Source organism: Alligator sinensis, unplaced genomic scaffold (assembly GCF_000455745.1).
Source record: "Alligator sinensis unplaced genomic scaffold, ASM45574v1 scaffold1354_1, whole genome shotgun sequence".
Lineage (NCBI taxonomy): Eukaryota > Metazoa > Chordata > Crocodylia > Alligatoridae > Alligator > Alligator sinensis.
The window spans coordinates 624,722-646,559 of record NW_005842344.1 but is presented as its reverse complement, the minus strand read 5'-3'; the positions used below and the strand labels follow the sequence as shown (position 1 = coordinate 646,559).

At 45.9% G+C, this 21,838-nt stretch overlaps 1 protein-coding gene across 3 annotated transcripts in view; it reads right to left on the bottom strand.

Moving 5' to 3' along the window:
• ELL (elongation factor for RNA polymerase II) overlaps positions 1 to 20,517 on the bottom strand; it is a 37,531-nt gene extending 17,014 nt beyond the window's left edge. For all 3 annotated transcript variants that reach the window (XM_025210282.1, XM_025210284.1, XM_025210283.1), the window contains exons 1-6: positions 20,470 to 20,517; positions 17,430 to 17,477; positions 9,187 to 9,308; positions 7,017 to 7,180; positions 3,815 to 4,068; positions 5 to 129 (exon numbers count right to left, since the gene is read on the bottom strand). In XM_025210282.1, coding sequence (XP_025066067.1) covers positions 5 to 129; positions 3,815 to 4,068; positions 7,017 to 7,180; positions 9,187 to 9,308; positions 17,430 to 17,477; positions 20,470 to 20,502 — 746 coding nt within the window. In that variant the 5' untranslated portion in view covers positions 20,503 to 20,517. The remainder of the gene's footprint in view (positions 1 to 4; positions 130 to 3,814; positions 4,069 to 7,016; positions 7,181 to 9,186; positions 9,309 to 17,429; positions 17,478 to 20,469) is intronic.
• Positions 20,518 to 21,838: the final 1,321 nt, after the last annotated feature.

Genomic DNA, 21,838 nt, shown 5'->3' with positions numbered 1-21,838 from the left:
TTACCGAACAAGTATCCTCTTCAGTAGCTGCTGATCTCCTTCAGAGTAGCCAGGCCAGTCCTTCTGCACCTCTTTGTACATGCAGTCTTTCAATGTAAAAGTGCTGTCCTTGGCACTCAGATTTGCCACCTAAAATGGAAAAGTAATTTGCAGGACACATTAGGATTTGGTTCTCACAGTTTACAAGAAATCCAAGAAAGATTTAAGGAAAACTGCAGCTGATGTAGCACAAGGCACAGTAACAAGCGCCAGCAAGCACCATGTTGAATGCCGGCTTCTACACTCTTCACCAAAACGTGCCGTCCCTTTTTTACAAAAGTGGCAGGACAATAGTGGAATATTCACTTGCAAAGCACACATCAAATTATGGACATACAGGTGCAACACTGAGGTTCAAGTTGAATAGTCATTTGTCATTTTTAATGTCTAATCATTGACGCTAAACGCTCAGAGAAGCACTGGGAAGCAACCCTCCCCCCAGCAATAGGCAGACAATTTATCAAACTGCCTAAGATGATGCAGCCGATACCAAAGCTGTGAGGGTCCAAGCAGTTAAGTGCTGCCACATGACAGACAGTATCTGGCTGGCAGAGAAACAGAGTTAAAAATAAAGATGCAATATTCCTGCAAGGCAGTGGAGAGAACACTTTCCTAGTACTCTGCGAGCACCCCGATATGTCTGTATGGGGCACGGTTAAACACAGCAGAACCATCTGCTTGCTCCCATCAGAGAAGAAAGAAACCAGTTCATCTCCAATCAGGAAGATGGTGAAACAGAGCCTTGTACTCCTAAGCTCTACAAAGTGGCCCCTCATCCCGCCAAATGCAGCACATGGGCCTAGGAGGCTTTTTATCCATTTTGCCAAATCCTTCCACAGAGATTTCTTTCATTCAGAGGCAGTATTTGAGGCCTGACAGGAGACCCTGCTGGGACCAAGAGAAACAGGCCAGGATGGGAACAATTTAAAGCTGCTGACTGGCTTGGTCTTTCAATAATTTTAGACTGAAAATCAGGCTGAGAGTTGCAGTTGACAGCTCATCTGGAGGAAGGAAGGCTAATACAAAATGAGTAACTCCGTGTTGGGGGAACAAGCCTTTGGAAGGGAGCAGCAGCAGTTTGCAAAGCAACTGCACAGCATCACAGCCTCTTCACGTGCATTGCACACGTTTGCAGAATGGGAAACGGAGGTGCCAACACAAAGTGACTTGCCCGAGGTCACACTGGAAGCTGGCAGTGCTGGGACTGGGATATCAAATCTCACAGGCTCAGGCCCTGCTCTGTTGTCAACTGCACTTGAAATTGGAAGCAGCTCTCGTGTAGTCGGTGCACACTGTTCATCTGGCTGCAGCTTCACTGCTTACCCAGTGCTGCAACGGCTGTGTTTTAGGTGGTGTTTGTGCAATGCAAGACTCCCTGACAACAGTGTTTGGAAGTGTGCTATTATATCATCCATGCACGTTAAGTAAGGCACCCTCATAAAAACAGAAAGTAAAGGAGGAGCAGGAAATATACTATCTATCTAACAGGAAACACCATGTCACAATCTCATGTGCATTTGCTTCATCACTGCTGAATGTGGCCTAATGCTTTAAGTCACTGTTAATTTACAAGAAAAAGGGTTCTAGGCAGCTAAATGCTGCGAAGCATTCCAGATACGAGAGAGATAGAAGCAGGCGGTTATCAGCTTACAAGACCAACACTTTGTTTTTCCTTTTGGTTCTGTCACCAGTCCAAAACCCGAAGCCAGCCAAGATGAACTTCAGTTCTGTCGTGCATTTAAGCTACCCAGTAAACATACCCAATGTGAAAAATAAACCAGAGAATTTCAGCTTGATTAGGGCCCAAGTTTTTTGTCTTTCCTAATGCATCTTCAACGTGCCAGATGCTGTAAAGAAGGGCTTACAACAGAGGTAAAACAGCTTCTCAGGACTGTCTGAACAACTTTGCACTCCAGCCAGACCTAGGTACAAAGCAACTCTTGGGGCCTGGGCACTCCTCATCCTCCAAAGTGGTGTCTTCTCAGAAAATGAGACTGTTAGTCCAAAAAGCAGAAGTCTGGCCTGGAAATATGGACCACAAAGGAAGTGGCAGCTGGGCACACTTGGGCAAGGCAGGGAGCAGTTGCCATATGAGAAGACTAGAAAGGCTAGGATTCTTTAGTTTGGAAACGAGGAGGCTGAAGGAGGATATGATGGAGGTCTGTAACACCACGAAGGGTGTAGACCAAGTGAACAGGGAACTGTTGCTCACAAAGTCCCAGAAGACTAGACCTTGGGGACACCCACTGAAATGAGAAGACAGGTTTAAAACAAGAGAAAGTAGTTTTTCAATGCAATGCCTAGTTAACATGTGGAATTCATTGCCACAGGAGGTGGCAAAGGCAGAGAGCAGTGGCAGGTTCAGCAAGGGACTAGCCACATTGATGGATGACAGATCTACTAACAGCTGTTGAACAGAATATTTGGAGGCGTTTCCTCTGGCATCTCTAAACCGACAGTGGTGGTGCCAGGGAAGGTCGTGAATAGGGGACAGACCACTCCACTGAGTGCTCTCTCTCACTGTCACAGACAGGATACTGGGCTAGAGGGACCATGGGTCTGACCCAGTCTGGCTCTTCTTATGCAAGGCATTTCAACACAGCCAGTATTTGGTAGCTCATCTGCATTTGCAGGTGGTGCCGAGCAGGGGCAGTTTTAGAAGTAGTGTTTCCAAATAACCCAGCTACAGCATTCTCTCAGTCATGCTGATGGTGCTGTGACTAGAAGACAGCAATGTGGTAGAGGTTTGTGACTATTCATAACAGAGGATTTCCATGCTGAGCCTTCGCAGCAGTCAGAAATGCAGGCTTTCCTAGCACTGTTCTTAAAAAAAATTTAAAAAAAGGTTTAGTGGATTAATATCCAGGGCAGGAGCTGGTCACGCCAGAGTGATTAACCAATTTAGCTAACGATTCGTGGCGTGTCCCTGGGCAAGCTACTTCCCCTCTTTGCCTCAACCTGGTAATGCCAAGACACGAAGAGGTGCGCTGAAGGGTGGTGAATATGTGAGGTGCTTTGAACAGGTAAATGCAATGCAAGTCCTAAAGATATTTCCTGCAACTCTCCAAACGGTGCATTCACCAAGTGAAAACGCCAGGAGTTACTGAACTGATGCAACAGGAAGACAGCTTTGACGTCCATCACACAGGAACACACTTGGCAAGAAGCTGCCCGATCTTCACGGCTCAATGCTTAAATACAATTCCTTTATGATGACAGCACGACTCGAGAGCAGCCCAGGGACCCCAAGTGTGGAGGAAAGAGAGTTTTCCCCACTTTTTAATGGAAAATAGTGCATGTGCTTATTATATATGGTATATCTTTATGCATGTACTACAAGAAATAAAATGGAGACAGTTCACTGGTTACATCTATTCAAACTCAAAGGCTCTTCAGTGTTTACCACAAAGCCATAAAAGCAAAGTGTCACAGTTTGGGACTGAGTGTCTTAGTCACTCCAATGCAGTTTGAAGTGTGCAAGCAACAGGAACTACTTGTAAATCTGGCCTTATCTGGTGGACTGAATTAGTACAGATTAGTTACAAACACTTAAAATTGAAAATGCTGAGGGACTTCTGCTGTGTGCCTAGCAAATAACAGTGACTTATGCCTTATCTAGTCAGTCAGCTCCTACTGGGCATACCCATTAAAGAAAATTAAGCTACAGCTTATCAGCTGGATAGACTAAGTATGTGCTAATAGTAAAAGTCTGTCCACATAAATGACACCATATCTGTCTTTGCAAGTCAGGCAACTATCTAGGTAGGAGACAAACCTGCTGCAGGAAGCTGTCCAGCAAATCCTTGTCCTGCTGGGAAAGTCCATCCTTCTGCAATCTGAGAATAAGTTCAGGTTTCTTATAGGGCTTTAGTGCCAGTAAGTGCACAACCCTATCTCTGAAGGGTCTCTGGGAAATCGCACTATTGCCTCTCTTTATTGCACTGGCAAGGTTGATTGGTGTTGGGCGCTTCCTTGAGGGAACAGCATCAGAAGCTCCTGGTGCCGGTTTACGCACCTGAACCTTCTTGCCTAAAATGAGATGAAAACTCAGTGAACTGCAGGAGCCACCTTGGCAAATGCTGGACTTCACAACATGCATTTGGTACATAACAGCACAGAGCCCTGGCAGGCAGCAACGAAGGACAAACATACACCACCTAGGACAGATACTCTGCAAACTGGAAGAAGATTCAAGTCAGCCTTGGAGAAAGTAACAGGGAATTTAAAACCCCAGCACCCCATGCTGCAAACCTGGCTATTCTTGGCTCTGAGCCGCAGACTATACCTGGATCCTCTGCGTTTATCACAATTGTACGCATCTCTAGTCAGTGTAGCCAAATGTTTCCCGTGACAAGGAATGTGGAGAGAGCTGCAGCAGTGGCGAGAGCAAACTGGTCAACGGGAGGCTCCCTGGCTGCTGATCTCAGCTAAACCGCTTCTCCCGCAGATGTTTCTGCTTTTAGAACAATAGAAACTTTATGGGTCTGGCTCCCCCCTCCTCCCACCCAACAAATCTGAGGACAGGAATGGGGGCCAACACTAATACACTTGTCCATTCATCCACCAAAATGGCCATTTTAATGTAAGAGTTGTTTCTATTTTTAAGTAGTAATGGTTTCATCCTCTTCATGTGTGCGCGCACAGACTGGAGAATGGCTAAAAGGTTTTAAAAGGGTCAGTTCAAGTCCCTAAAGACAGCTTTCTCAATTCCATTTTAGGAGTTCTGCTTTTATTTATTTCCTTTTACTTATATGCAAATAGATTATTTGTTCCACCTACCACTTAACACCGGAACTTATCTTTTCACTGGAGGCCCCTTGGAAGTGATGTGGAAGCTACGCTGCATCACTTGCCAGAAGAACAAGCATTTCTCCTGTTAAACCCCCCCCACAAAACTGACTGTTCCTTTATCCAAATGAAGGGACAGCTTTCAATAAAGAGCCAGATTCCTGCACTAATCTGAATAGGCTCCCACGATACAGAATATGCCAAAGAGTAACACAGGTGGGGTAACCAAGACCCCCAAATCTTCATATATTCCTCAGAACAGCAATATATATTTTACATATCACCATTTTAGAAGCAGGCACAGCCATCTCACTCGAAAAACCCTCACCTTAAATTATACTGGCACAAGCAAATTCCAGGCATTTGCTGCCAGGATCTCCCTTCAGCTTAGCAGTACTCTGCTCCTTGGAAGCCGTATTTTCAACTGAGTCATCTAAAGAGACGCTGGTGCCTGTGCGCGCTGTTTGTTTATTCTACCAAAATGCTGGTTGCATAATTTTAAAGTCACCATTTCCTGGGATCCGATTACAAGTTTGATGCAAGTAAGTGAGGTTTTTTGATTTGTGATGTTGAGAGACGTCATGAGAACAGGCTTGTGAGGTTTCAGACTTTCCTTGTTTTTTGGCCAAGTCAGGAGCACCAAAAAGCACCCACTGTTTTTGTGGCATTTCATTTTATGGCTGGAACCAAGAGGTTTAGAGCTGCATACCCAGACTGCAAGTTAAATCAAAGCACCCAGAGGCTCAGAAAGGTACGTTCAAGGGTTAGGCTACTGTACCAAGCGGCACTGCTCATCACAAATTTTCATACTTAATGCTGAATGCCTTTCACTTCCCAGCTATTGCTGTTTGAGTGGTTACCACACATTACTACAACTACACATGTATGCAGAAGTGCCGCCTCCATTTTTTTAGCTAAGCATTAAGAAGCCTGTCTTCTCTCCAGCCAGAGTTGCATGCTGGTGGTTCCCGCAGGCCTGATGCACAGGGTATCTATGCCCCTGAGCTGGGGAGCACGACCACCGACCTGCCCTCCTCTGACCTGCACTTCCCCGTCTACAACACACACACCTGACAGGCTGCCATCATCTCACTGTGCCACCCCTTGCACAGCTGCACCTTCATTTTAAGTCAAGTGGAAAAGGTTTTGGTAGGAATGTTTGAGAATCAAAGCTTTATTCTCACTTGCTTTCTTGGAATCTGCTTTCTCACTGGCCCAATAACTTAAGCTGCTTACTGCAATGCTTTCAAATACTAAGAGCTAAACAAAACGATTCTCTACTGTACAGGAAATCAATGCATTTCCTTCCTGATTATGATCTTGCATCTCAGCTTCGAGCGCCTGGCTCGCAAAACAATGAGTCGGGCAATTCTACGTTCTGCAACTCACCATTCTCTTCGCAGACATCCTCCGAGGAGTCGAGGCACTGGAGCATATGAACCATGAGAAAAGCCAGCTGCCCCATGCCAAGGCCTGTTTCTACATCACCCCAGTTCTACCAGATTTTGACAATGGACACATCCGCAAGGATACGAGGCCCTGGCAAGCACCTCCAAGCCTCAGCATGGAGCCAAACATGGGCCCTGCATTGTTTTGTTCCCCAGTTAAGCTTCTGCCCTCAGTTTTCAGGACAGAATGGTTCCTTCAGGGGCTGCAGGAGGTATCAAGAGCTTAATCCCTTTGACTGAACCTGAACACATCTTCCCATGGCATTTCATGGTTCTCCTATAACAGCACATGTGTGCCCAGGCGCTGGAAGAGCACTCATGGTTCACACTTGTATGCCTGGGTTTGCTAGCCAGCAGCCTGCCAAGAAACACTGGTGAAGCAGTGCAGCAATTTGCTCCCAGGGTCACTGAACAACAGAAATAAGGCATGGGCTATAAAAATGCTCAGCGAGCAAACTGCATAGTCGTCTGCTGCCACACAGGAGCAACAGGACTCCCAGTATCTGGTGGGGTAACCCTTCTACATTCAGCATCTTTGCCTTTGAAAAGTCACTACCAGTAAACTAGCGTGAAGGTACCAGAGCCGCATACACCACCACCTGCTGCTGCTGAACAGGAAAGGACTTGAGGAGATACAGGCATTTGCTTTCACACCACTTGCAGCCAGGAACAGACAACACACCGACATCCCATCTGCAGGCAAAAACCAAGTGCGGCACTTTTAATCAAGGTGCTTCTTACCCATGTATCGCCCTCCAGGTTTAATGACTATTGCGCTTCGGCTGCGAGTTTCCTCCTCAGCTTGTGCCATGCTCTCCTTTGCCTTCTGGTAGGAGTCATCAGTAGCGCACACAGTGATTTTATCCTGTATGCTTCCAAGACAGTCCAGCTGGATATTCCCACTGCTGCAAAAGAAGTGTGATACCAGATGCTATCAAGACTGAAAACAGACACACTTTTGTTGTCTTGTGTGTGGTATCGAGTACCTGAAGCAGCTGTGCAGATACAAACACTTTTGTCCAGTAAATAAATTGATATATTCCATAGAACTACATGAACACCAGCAGATTCTCCGCACATGCAGAGAAGTTCGACAATGTGAGCTGTTGAGTGTGCATTTCCCTCAGCCAGGTGGTAAAGAAATAATTGCACTCACATGGCTCCACTACCCACCTGAGCAGCTCGGAATACCTAACGAACAGCAAGACTAATATTCCTGGAAGGTATTAACTCCATTTTCTGTGCTGAAAGTGAGGTTTAGAGAGGTTCAGTGACCTAAGCATGCTCTCTCAGAAAGGCTGCAGCAGATCTGGGAACAAGCCCAGCTTTCTGAGCACCATGTCCCAAGTGCCCTACCCATGAGACCATCCTTCTGCACTTGGCATTTCAGCAAAATATATTCAAGGGCAAACTTGCTTCTCTACGAACTAATGAGCAAAAGCTGAGTTACTGGTGTAGCCGAGGGGAGTGACAAAACAAAGTTCACTGCCACTATCTTGGAGGTTTTTAAGGCCCGGCTCAAAGCCCTGGCTGGGGTGATGTAGTTGGGGCTGGTCCTGCTGTGAGCAGGGGGTTGGACTAGATGTGACCCCCTGAGCTCCCTTCCACCCTCCTTTTCTATGATTCTATCCTTATTTGCAAGTGTTTGAATTCTTTCCAGCTACTTTTTCCTGCTTCTTCCTATCACTTGGCAATACCAATAAAAGTCTCTCTCTCTCTCTAGCATTTTAATGTTACAAATCTGGTGGGAAGCAACAGGGAGGGAAGAGGATGCTGTATCCCAGATGTTTAGAGATACTTGGATCTTGCAAGAGTCGTCTGTCAGTCAGACTTGCTATTTACTCATTGCTCGGTGCCTAGCCCCATTTCCAAGACATCTGTCTGCAAAGGTTTGTTCCCAACTGTGCACCCGCCTGTCCTGAAGGCAGAGCCCTCCTTCATCCACATTGCTCTGGGTGCAGGAGCAAGTTATTACTCCTCTCAGCCTTTTTAAACTGCTTTTAGTCTGGATGTGCCCCAAAAGGGGATGGGGCTGGCTCTGGTCAAGTGTTCTCAAAGAGAATTTCAACAGATGGGCCCCAGACACGAGACTGCTCAACAGTAGGCTGTCGCCCATAGCAGCCACCAGGATTTTTACAGCCGACTTCAGTGGAGCAGAGACAGGGCATCCCTGGGGGTCCTGTAAATTCCACCTGAAAGTTTGTAGCGAAACTGTTTAAACCAGATTGTACGGCTGCCCATGCTTGCAGCAGAACTGTGAGAGTGATACGGCTCGAGGGTTCACACAGGGAGGATCACAGGCAGTGGCTTCTGAAACAAAGTTGGGGGCAGCTATAACGATTATTCAGTGGGCACGTATGTTTTTGGGACTACTGATTCATGTCAAGTGGGATCAGGAACGGCTGGCTTTGTCTAAAGCTCCCGCACTGCTGCCGCCGGCTTCCTGTGACGGCAGCAAAACAGAAGAATTAACTTGACTAATGATCACCAGCATTGTAGCAGCCATGTTGCTGGTCAGTGTGGTGGTTAAAACACAGCCAGCCAGCCTGTGCTAGCACCTCCACCGACGCTGCGGCTGGAACAGCAGTGACTGCAGAAAGCTTCAAGGAAAGGAGTCCACGGACACAGGCTGTAGAGTAACAAAAAAGCTTCCAGGATATGAAGTTGGGTATGACCTAAACATACCAACCATGACAGCCAGAGAGACAATGCTGGGCATGCAGAGAGGTTCTTCTGTGGATGTTTCCTCATATGCCCACTTGATCTCCCCAAGTAAAGGCAAATATCATTTAGGACATACTTACACTTCCCTTTACTCCTATGAGGACTAAAGACTTCATTTTAATGACAGGCTTGCAGGCGGGACAAGGTAAAAGGAGACAGCTCCCTCCTCACTTGGGGTAGTACTCACCTGGATACATACTGCTGGATACAGTCAAAGCTCCCCTGGGGGCTGTCCTTGCCAATATTTGAAAGGTAAAAGGTAAATGTTCGCACTTCTGTTGGGCAGTCAGGTCTAGGAATCGTGATGTGCTGTTTGGAAGAAAAGTACTAGTTAGCTGGATTGTGCACGGCCATACACTTCTTTCGTTAGCCACTCTGCAAGCCACTAAGCACGAACAAACCCTGGGAACTGCTGCAGAGGAAGCTAGAATCATTCCAACCAAGAGGAGCACTTTGACAGCATCTTCATGTACTCAGCTGCTGCTTCTCTGAATTCCCTTTTCCAACTACCTATTTTCTTCAGCTCTGCAGTACTAGGAAAAGATTAAGTCTTACCTTGGTCACAAGAGGCTTAGGAACATAGGCATATGTGCGTGTGTGCGCGCGTGTGTTTGCTACACATACAGTAGGGTTCAGTGAGAAGGACAAAAGCATTATGAAATTTGCTGGCAAATGAAATCTAAAGTAGCAGTTGGCTCTTTAAATTCTGGTTTACCACAGTGAGCAGCAATATAAACACGTTAAAGGAAGGTATTTCGAGAGAGACGCTTCCTGAAGATCCTACCCTGTCAGCACATCTGCGCTAGAAAATGTTGCCAACACGGCTGTGCTGGTAAAAGCCCCAACGCAGCAGCAATTCTGAATCAATGTCACTGCATCGAATACTTCGAGAGGGTACGCCGGATAGCATTTTGCTTGGTGCTAGCCCTTACACCTGGCAGAATGGTGTCTGAACTAGAAGCAGGAGGGCCTGCAGATGTTGAGCAGAGTGGCACATCTGGACCTCTGCCCCTCTCGGGAGGCTGCACACTGGGCACTGCCATTCAGCTCATCAGGTCCTGCTTTTTGGAGAGTGCATGAGAGGCATGGGCTCCCTGCACCTCATCGCTGAAACTCGGCTTCTGAGCAGCCAACAGTGCAAGGCACACAGGGTGGGAAGGGAAACCAGGGGGACATGGCTCTGTTTCCAGTGACGAAGGCACTCCCCGAGAGGACAGTCCTGCTTCTAGGACCATTTGTGCACTTTATGTTAGACAGTTACTGGCTAAGAAGCAGAAGTAACCCCATGAGCAAGAAACGGGAAGGTCTGGCAAGCCCGAGCATGCAAAAAAGAGCCAGGCCTTTTGCTTTCCTTCCTGTTCTGGGAGCTTTAGGCTGTGCTTTGGTTGTATTTGCACACTTTGCATCTGTGGAAAACTAAAGGCATTTAAGGGGAAAAAAAAGTCACTTTATTTTAGGAGCTGGGAATCAAGCAAAATTAAGTATACGTAAAAAGTGGCAAAACAATTCAACTGCAAGCCCAAGTGGCTTGGCCCTTGAGAGATATCCTCGCCCTAAACAATACTGCCCACTTCTCAGAGGACAGAGAAAACCAGGAAGACTGAACAAACACCTGCAAAGCCACATGCCCACAGAAGTGAAAGACAGACAAAGGAAACAGGAGCGAGGAGAGTCAATAGGTCAAAAAGAAAGCTGCACCTGTGCCAGAGCATGAGTACGAGGCAATGCCCACCTGCCCGTCACAAGCAGAGGGGACTTTCAGAACAGGGAGAGCAGTGCTGGTCAGCTGCCCACCCACACGCTCCCTCCCGCTCAAAGCGGGCGTGCTGGTATCCCGCGTAGGTTGAACTGAAAGCATTCAGGCCAGGTTTCTTTAAGAGTCGTGAGCCAGCACCACACATGGTGCAATGCAAGTCACTGGGCATCATGACTGTTCTCTTTTAAGAGGTTATAATTCCCTAATGAGATTTCAGAGCTCACGTTGGAGCGTGACCCTGCTGCTATACGAAATATTTAAATCACACATTAAGCATCCTTTGCAGACAGCTGTATGCACATCTCCAGTACTAGCCTCTTTCTGCTCATTTCCTCACTGGTAAGAGTCATAGGTTAGTCCCACTTTCCTAGCACATTCATTTTTAAATAAAGTGCTGCTTGGCCCTTTCTTGTGGCTGTTCAGGACCCAACATGGATTGGGCCTCTGGGCCCTTCCCCCAGGTATGAGTGCTGGATCAAAGAGGGAAGCCACAGAGGAATGAATGGACTCTCCATCCTTGGAGGTTTTGAAGACCCGGCTGGACAAGGCCTTGGCTGGGGTGATCTAGTTGCTTGGAGCAGGGGGGTGGACTAAATGTGACCTCCTGAGCTCCCTTCAACCCTCATTTCCCCCGATTCTTTGAATAAGTATGGCTGTCAAAGTGAGCTACTGTTCCAGCCCGTATCACCACACGTGCACACAACACATACATTTCACATCTATCCCATGCCCAACTGCCGGCTATTTATGGCACATAGTGCTCTATTTGATAATGGCTCTAAGACTTTCCTGGTAGAAGAGGCCAAAAGAAAGGGACTCTGAAGTCTTCCAACAGCCTAGGAAGGTAATTAGAAGTAAGGCACAATATGCATGAAGGTCAATTTTCAGAACAGGCAAGAAATGCTTTAGGGAGGAGGGTTTGACCACGCAAGTGCAGCATTCTCCATGCAATCCTCCCCAGGTATGGGTAAATGCGTCTGTCCCTCATTCCTAAAACTGGGTTTCCTCATTTCACAATAGCAGGTAAACTGGAAACTCGACTTCACACACGCAAAACAGCTGAGCTACCAAGTCAGAGAGTTGGCACCTGGCTTCAAATGCACTGGTTCTCGTGTGGACGTGTTCCAACTATCAGTAGGACAACAGATCAACTCTTGCACGCCAGCGTCTGTACTGGGAGCCTTGGGCTTCTAGCTCATCTCCATTTGCCCATCTGTAAAACAGGTATAATTCTGACCTACTCTACAAATGAGCTGAGAATATTTAAAAATGCAATCTGCAAACGAAGGGCTCAGGATTAGTCCTTTCTACAGTTTGTTCCCTCTTTCTATATGACTAACTCACTACTATCAATGCTAGGTGAATGGGCGAACAAGCATCTTCATAGAAAAGACCTATCAGATCACTCTGTCCAAGCACAATTGCTCCTTATATAGCACATTTCCAAAACACTAGGACCAGAACACAAATTAAACAACCTAATGCAACTTCTTACACTGGACTCCTGGAGTGCCAGGTTTGGGCACTTTTGTAGAATCTCGGTGACCGTTACAAAGTCGGCTTCCTCAAGGGACACGCTGAGACAGACGTGACAAAGTCTGCAATGAATAGTGATGTTAAGATCTGCCTCTTTCAGTACTGAAAAGCATCCTAGGCAAATCGACAGCATCTAGGAATTATTTTTAGATAAGGCAGAAAGCCTCTGACCACCCAGCGGTAAGGGCTTTAACGCAGCCCCCTTGCTGGTGTCCCGTAAGTGCCATGCCACATAACCACTAAATGGCTATTTTTGAGCATCACAGATGTGACTTTTGTTCTCTATTATAAGCAATCGTTCGAAACACACTACATAGATGACCAGGAGTTTCAGCTTCACACACTTGTGCCAATGCAAGCCCATGCCAAGAAGTGGGGAAACAATGGCACGTTTCCAGTGAAACTTCTGCTCACGCTTTTGTCAGATATGACGCTTTGATGCAACTTAAGGAAACTTCAGGTTTTAAATTATCTGAACTAGTTTCTTAACCCTGTTTCTCTACCCTGGCTGGTCTTCCTCATTAGCACCTGCAAATCTGACCCAGCTGAACGCCTTCCTGAAACAGAAAGGGCTCGAGCCATTCTGGCTCACTTCGGCTTGCATCACCTGCTCCATTTCAAAAACTAAACTATTGAAATATTTGAATATTAACTGTCGCCCCACATATTAGTATGGACATGATGACAAAGTCAGCCACAAGACGGTGACGTGACTCCTTGCTGGGAAAGTTGGTCACAAAATGGTGCTCGTTTGACGGGGCACATCCCACAAACCAAGGATCATGTATAGTTTGTGATGAAAAGAAATCAGGCCTCTCAAGGCTTTTGACTCCAAATGTAACCCACCTGAAGAGGGATCCTACGTGGAAGATCTCACCTTCTGGGGTGTTTTCACACTTTAGGGTAAAAAGTTGGACAGCCTCCTTTGCATTACCCAGCCAGGGGAGAGCCGCTGACTGTCATGTTTTGCTCTCAACCTGAACTCAGTTTCTGATGTCTCGTGATCTGTCTCCTAACATTAGGAATTTTAAATAAGCAATCATGAAGAGGAAAGGTATTTTCAGGCAATTAATGAAGAGCTGGAAGATAGGTAGCTATATGCACCTCAGACCAAGGAGAATGTGTACACAATCCTTTTTTAAATGGGTAATGCAGATTCAGCTGTTATGGAGAGCATTTCTGAAGTGTTAACACCACACGGAGAAAGCAGGCGTTTTAAACCTATTTTTCACCCTTCTCTTCTACCCCCCGATATTCCAAATAACCCAAAGATTTTTTCTCTTTGCAGAAGCGGTGCATGCAAGGAAAAAAACACCTTTTCAAACCATGCACTGCTAAACACTTCTTTAACCGGCACTCTGTGAATACAATCCCAGATGCAGAACTTTCTGACCCTCCAAAGTGACATCAAAATCATTTCCATAGCAACGTGCACTGCAAGGTGACAAAAGGCAGCATGCGAGGGGATTAAGGTAGAGTGGAAAAAACAAGCAAGTCCATTCCAAAAATAAACAGGGGCTCAACAAAAGGAGTCCAGCCTGATCATCTGGATTTGGAAGCTCCTGAAATGATTGAATTTAGCTCTTATCTGTTCCATTTACATTCGAGGACACTCACCAGAAAGTGTTTAAAGCCAAGCTGCTAATTCCTTAAAGCGAGGCTCTATCTTGACATATATACTACACTTAAAAGCAGATGGTTACACAGCTGCCAGCGTCTTGTCCTACTCCATAAAAATAATAAAAAGGACAAAGAGCTCTTTCTGTCTGCCCCAACTGAAACTGGTTCTCGCTCCCTTCAAAGCTCTACCTTTGGCCTTTACTTGGCAGTGCAATTAATTAAACAGCTGACAACGAGGCAAGCAGAGGTCAGCTCTGTCCTGCCAACAGCCCCTCTTTCCACCCACAATGCCTCGGCACACTTCATACTGTGCAGGTCTCAATGTTTCACTCTTTAAATGGCAATGTCAGATATAATCACACTGCTTAACTCCCTTTTCATTCAACCCAGACTATAATTACATGCGACTGACAGCTCTTTCCATTTGAAAGCCCTTCTTGGGAAGCACTGAGTTATGGGATGAAAATAATAAAACACTGTTTTCTTAAAATATGTTCTAATTACCCACATTGTTTCAAAAAGGGTTTTTTGTTCCACGCAGCCCCTACACACCCTTAGTCCAAGAACGCTGGCCCCGGGTTGAGCGCAGCATCACATCAACCTCAACCTTGCCAAGTACAGGGATGCACTGGCTCAGAGCTGTTTTCAAGTCACCGAGATGAATTTTGTCACTGTTAAACCTGCTTCCGTGAAGGCGAAGATCAAGAGAGGGAACCAAAAGGGAAATTTCTTCTAAGACTCACTTTGACATAGATTTAGCAGCAGTTACACAGAGATCCTTAAAAGCCAAACTGAGAGGGGGTAAGGGAACGGTGGTGTCCCTTGCTGAAAGGGGTGGTTAGTCCCAGCTATCAAGGTTGCCTGATGCTTCATGTCAAAGCCCTGCTTTCAGCTGCTTAGACCTCCACCGAGCTTTGTTTCAGCTGACTTTGTCTGCCAGGTGTCTCGGGCTGAATTTGTTTATAGTGATGTTCTGCCAAAAACCAAAGAGAGACGGAGCATTGCTCTTTCCCACTCATTTCCCAGAACCAAAACGTGCTTGCATTTTGCCTTTTAAACTGATGACAACTTGTGTTAGTCTTCCCTGCTTTACTGGACTGCAGAGTTGGCAGGATTGAGATATTACAGGTCTCTGAAGGGTTGGCAGACAGGAAGAGAAGCTAGGAGACCTTTTGTAAAGACATGCATCTCATGCAGGCATTAGTTATGGTTAGGGTGGGTCTGTATGACCTGAGCAGGGAGCAGGAGGAAGGGAGCTCTGTGGGTGCCACCTGCTGAATCAGGAGCAGCAGCAGCACCTTGTTCATGCAGCCCTGCCCCTGGGTTAATTAGCTCTGCTGGGAAGGCCAGGTAATTATGCAAGGCACTGCCTTGCGCCGCGCAGACCTAACTCTTGGCATGTTTACTCTGCAACCACAGAAGGGCCAGAAACATAGGATTTACTGCAGACAGTGCAGCAAAACCCCACCTCTTTGGCACAGGTTTGAGTCCGTAGCAAACTGCAGAGCCACACAACTGCAGAGCACAGGGGCCAGGAAGAGCTGAACATAATTCTCATTTCATTTTTAACGAGATAACAGGTCTCTAGGCAGAAACGCTTCCCTTTCAGAGGAAGGCCAGTTTTGTTCTGTTTTACTTTACTGCCAGTACAGGGTGGTCTGGGTAAGAAACCCTGCTCATTAAGCTACTGCCTGGAGACTGCCGCAAATAACTAGAAACCAGAGTACAAATCCAATCCACTTCTACTAGAAACTGCTTTTCTGGAGAAGGGGCTCATCTAGTCCATTCCTCAAAGAGTGGCTTCAGAATAAAGCACAAAAATCCTGCAGACATCTTGTTCTGGATTAAGCTGTCCCCAGGTGGAAAGTTTTCCTCTTGAAACTCAATTGTTAGGGGTGGATTATTCTCTGTCAAACTCAGCATTTGGTCCAACCACTTACTTTGATCCCTAAACATGGGCTCAGCAGGAGGTATTTCAGCTTGAAAAATGTTGATTTTTTTTTAACCGAGTTGTGCCCTCACTTGAACAACCACAATAAAGACAATGGGATCGCATACGCCAAAATGAAGTTTGCTCTGTAGAAAGCACACAACTTGTTTCATACACCAGTGCTACTGAAAGCTGAGCAAACTTGAACTGGAGCCACTGTACATTCCCTTACTGTGTCTTGATGTCAGACTAGAAATGACTTCTTAAAAGAGAATTATTTAAACCAAAAACAAAGGTAAGGAGTTAAGGCAGCTAACTCATTTAATAAATCTCATTCCCATGCATCTCATTGCTTTCAGAAGGCTGAATTTCGAGGCAAGCAATAGTTCATAGCAAAGAAGTACATCAAAGACCAGGCAGGAGGTTTAAAACTGAATTCTTCTTTTTGCACTTAAAAGCCCCAAAGTTAACACACACCTTTTCATATTTAAAGATCTACAAATGGCAGTTGCAAAATGGATTGGAAGCGCCGAGTTACTTTAATAGAGATAACAGCAATTAAGCCTCTACGCTGTCAGTAACCGGGAAGACAGTTTAATGCTTCTATAAATATCTTTGATGAATGCAGCATTAAGAACAGAACTTATAAAGGAACCAAGACTCCCGAATAGAAGAACTTGGTGGTATACTTGGGGTTGGGACAAAAGAACAATGTACAGCGAGCTGGAAGGGGCAGGGACTTACTGTACTAACCCACTGTCTAAAAGCACTTGCCCTGAGGTGAACGCGCAAGCTAACCCAAGGCAGCTTACACCTCAGTGAAATGGGTCTAAAGCTGCCTCACTTCAGCTTTTATTTACCACAGGGTAAGCACGTTCAGACAGCTACCGTGGAGCAGCCCAGGTGCAGCAAGTCCAACTCCCCGCTCCGTGTTCATCTGTCCGTGCCTGACGGGAATACGTCAAACCAAAACTCTTGGACACTTCATTCAATCTACCAGCACTGTCCATGTTATTTTGAATATTAATTATTCTTCACACCAGGGCATAGACAAGTCCAATCAACTGAACCTCAATTTTCAGTAACTTCTACTTCCCAGGACTGAGTCTTGCAGCACTCAGCACATTAACTGCACTGAAAACTGTGAATCTGAACCAGACAGCTCCTGGTTGTCCTTGCAATCTGCACTGACATCTTGAAAACTGCCTTTGATCCTGCCTTAGTGCTTGACTAGATGATATATAGGTCCCAGCCAACCCCTTTTTCCCGAAGATCCTAAGGATCACTGCATACTCTTAACACATACCAGTGTCAATTTAATTTTTTGGTTTTCCTACTCCACTTGGGAACATGGCCATATACACAGCAGTTAGCAATCCCACTGATAGCAATGTTTTCCCTGGACCAAGTTTGGAACAGAGATTTCTTCAATGCTTGCAAGGAGACGGATCACCATTAAAGGTAGAATCCGACCCATGCCCAGGGGACAAGCTCACTGAGGTTAACTGTCCCAAACTGTACATAGATTTACACCCACTGGAAAGCCTTCTAAAGTAACCGATATCAAAAACACAAAAACAAAACTTACCCCTTGGCTCCCTTGGAACTGAATTGATGGTTTCAAGGCCACAGCATTCTACAAAACAAGAAAAAACAGCATTAGACACCACCAAAGTATGCACTACAAATAATTCAATACGAGGCATAGAGAATATGCTTTTAAAAGGGAAGAACTGCATAATTCATAGTACTGTAGTTGATTTTAAGTAGAAAACTGTAGAGGGGATCTGCCCTTGCAGGAGGGGGAAAACACACATAGAATCAGACCACTAGTTTCTCATGCCTTCAAAAGTGGTCAATAGCAAAAAAGTAATAGCCCAAGTTCTTCATCCATGCTACAGAGGGAGACAAAAGAAAAAACAAAGGCACACAGTCCTAGCCAGCCAACTTCAACAAACCACACAAGGAATTCCTTCCTGATCCTTGTGCTCATTAACTTATACCCTGAAGCACGTCAGAGTCGCAAAATCTTGTGGTTTACATTTGCAGTGGTTATGTAGTTATTAGTTAAAAGAAATTAAGAGGTGCTAAAGGGAAAAACTTATCAAAGCATTTGCACAACTTGAAATTTGAACAAATGACTGTTTCACCTGTGTGCAATCAGCATTTCAAAACTGCCAGCAGAGTTAGGTTATTTGATAGCCTGCTCTCTGCATGTCCTCTCATAACATTTCATAGAATAGCATGATGAACAAGCTGTTGCTCACAAAAGCTTATCCATTTAATCCAGTTAGTCTGTAAGGTGCACCTCTACCCTTCCTTCCAGTTATCCAGCACAGCTCGGCTGGCCACCCCCTTCCGATAGAGAGTCTGTTATTCAAGAGAGTTGCTGTAGCTCTGGCAGCAGAAAAGCTCCTGCCTAGAGACCAACATTCACACCCAGGGCCCCACCTGCCTTACCTTTGCCACTATAGTTAGGCGACAGCCACTTCCCTGGTACAGGTGTGGCCTAACTCTTCAAGGGGTACTGCTTTGGCAGGCTGCTGTAAACACTATTCCAAACCAAGGAGGCAATTGCTCCAACTGTCCACTTTGAGAAGCAGATGCACATGGCAAATTTCTGGGCACCTTCTGGAAAGGAGGTGCCCAGAAGGGAGGCAAATTTCCTTCCTTCTGGAGGGAGAGGAATAAGTGAGGAGCAACAAAAGTCACTAGATATCCTCATCAAGGTTCGTATGAAGGTGCTGATATAATTCAATTTGTATGAAGAGTGTATGTAATTCTGGACTGAGTCTTTTCACTTCCCAAACCATAAAAATTTGTCAGGCTCTTTTTTAAAATAGCCCAGTAACCCAGTGCACACGTTACAGGCAGGACAGAGTACATGGCTAGTGAAAGCAAGCTCTTTGAGTAAAAAACTTTGCAAATATTTAAGGATGTGTCATTGCAAAATAAATGAGCTTCTCTTTTCATGTGAAAGCAATTTTCAGAGGGAACGTCCAAGGGAAGATGCTCTGGAGGGAGATGCACGTACTAATGCAAGTCAGTGACTTTTCTGCACTAAGTGCACACAATAAGGAAAAGCTTCTTGTGCTGCTTGAACATGTCCTGATCTCCTGGCACCGCAGACAAGCCCATTTTTCATTAAGAAACCTCAACAGTAAAGCGTGCGGGTGCAGCGGGTGCCGAGCAGTGAAACAGTTAAGAGCTTGGACGTCCATGAGGCAGAGTTTCCCCAGTCAATCCCGCAGGCCCCGTCCAATTGCTTTCAGCTCAGGAGTCTCAAGAGTAAGCCATAACATGCTGATGTCAAACTCTTGCTAATAGAGGAAAAGGTTTTTTACTATCAACAAACAAGCTACAAGCAAGTTGAAGCCTGCTGGATTTTCCACTGCACATCCAATACATTTTAAGAGATTCAAATTACTTCCCAAACTGTTACCGAGCCACAGGAGTTTAGGGACAGTGGGATGATGAGTGGTCTCAGATTGGGGGCAGAACTCACTCCTGCTTTGCAGGGTACCGTCTGCAGATAGGAAATAACCTCTACAATAAAACGATCAACAACGTTTCTCTCTTCCTACCAAGATCACTAAATTCCTTGAGCGCCACGACACCACATACCACAGCACTCTGTTCATAGGCAGACGGGCCAGCTTTCGTTCACGGCGTCAGCATGTACTGTACAGTGTGTGTCCATAAAGCCATATGAATGTAATTTAGAGGACAATGATTTTGAAGGCATTCAGAAGCATACTGCCTAAGTGTCTCTTGCATCTAATTTTAGCTTGAAGAAGCTTCTGCAATTAAACCAGGAAGATTACTGAAGTGGAATAAAAAGGCATAACGATGTACAGAAATACTGTTATGCAAAATATGACAAATTTGTAATCACGCAAGTCATTTTATAAAAATTCACCTAACAATCAACATTCACTTCCAAACCAGTGCAGCTGGAAGGACTATTTATGCAGGATTCAAACGAGTGAGTCATCAGGTGAATTCACTTACAGACATCAGCTCGTCTTCTCCATTGGGGGCTTGGCCCCTCTTGTACCCAAGTCACCTTTTCTTGCGCTCTCCCACAGCCGTGCACCACACTCAGCGCACAACATCGCTGACCTCCGGGAAACTTTGGGGGTCCTGGCTGCTGCCGTACCATTTAAATGAACTATTTTGTCATACTGAGGGTGGGGGAGGCAGGGATCTGTAAGTAGAATAAGCTTCTCTCTTGTGGTGAAAGAAAACTGGCCGTTAGGAGTCACCTACCTGCCCATTCCTGCCCTCCCCATGTCCCGCAGGTGGTATCATCTTCTTTCTGCAGGTAATGACTTCCCTTAGACGAGGTCTACACAGGGACACTCCAGAAAATTAAGCCAAATTAACTAAAAGTGAGTTGGCCAAACATCCCCATATGGGTCCACACACATTCAGTTTTTTAAGATGTCATAGCTGAGAGCTGAATTAAGGCCCTTTTTGATTCCAGAAAAATCAGACAATCTGAGGTTTCATACGATTTAACTACTTCAGGCAATTCAGAGGTTTCATCTGATTTAGCTAATTTGCCTTGAATTCACAACTGCTAATTTGGATCAACCCCTGTACTATTTTGGGGGGGGGTTTCTTACCAATTCCCATTGCCATCTCCAAAACTTTGGCATCTTCTGAAAAGTCTTCCAGCTCTCCTCCCCCACTGATGCCCGAACAGTTGAACCTTGATGCTGAGTATGCTGGAAACCCCCATGCTACCCGCCACTGGTGGAAAGCATGGTGCTCTTTCCTGTTTCTTCATTTCCTTCTCAAGAATTCAAAGTTGCACTCTCTGTCTTCAGAAAGACTGTCAGCAACACTGCATTTAGCAAGCCAGCTTTCCCACAGCACAGCTTCGAAGCGGTCGTGTCATCTCGTACGAGTGAGAATTTCTTAGGGACCAGTTTTGCCCACATACTTAACGTTGAGACAAATTAAAAGGCAGGGCTGGTGGAGGGCAAGTTGTCTAAACACTGTAAACCCTAATATAGAGCAACTAGGCTGAGCAGACAGGACACCTGCAGAGCCTGATCTGTCTGAGCTGACATCCTACGCCTATGGTTTCCCCATGAGACAAAAATTAATTGGCAGAAACAAGTGTCTAAAAGCTGACCCTGAAGATGGACTGACTAGAGGCAAGCCCACAGTACTTTGAGCAGTTGGGCTAGTGCTCCAGCGCCGGCCACCTCAAATTTAACAGATCTATAGTCCCAGGCTGCATGGAAGACCACACAACAGAAGTGCCTCATTAGCTGCTTTCCCGTCAGCACACATATTAGTATCTCAATGGTCCCAAGATTGCTGGAAGGAGGAGATTCAAGCCCAAACCAAGTTCTAGTCCCAGTGAGACGCAGATGAAACACACGAAGCTCAGATAATTGAAGCTTGCTATGTACTGTTCAGAAACTGCATCACTTACTGCAGGGATCTCTCACCCATCAGGCTGGTTGAGTGGCACAGAGCCAGCGAGCAGGCTGGACAGGACCCACGGACTGGCCCCGAGTACTGTGCAGGACTGGCCCTGTGCACGGCACGCAGCACATGGGCTAGTCTGGGGCATGCGGGTCCAGTCCAAGCCCCATGGGCAGCATTGTAGGCCAGATGATAGGGCTCGTGCGCCATATCTGACACCCTTGACTTACTGCTTTCCAAACACAGGAGAGCTGGCAAGACCTCGCTACACATGCACACATGTAAACGCCCTGCAAGTACTACAGGTTACTGCTGGCTCCTTTCTGCTCCCTATTATTTCCATTTTGAGGCAGCTGAAACCACAAGCTCTAATTATTTGTTTCAAAAGTCATCAAGGTTTCAGAAACCACAAGCTCTAATTATTTGTTTCAAAATTCCTCAAGGTTTCCCAGCCACAGAATTGGATGAAGACTGGCATGTTGAGCCTCCTCTTATCTAATAGAAGGAGAAGAGAAAATAGCAGAGATGGTTTTGTGCTGCAACAGAACCGGATTG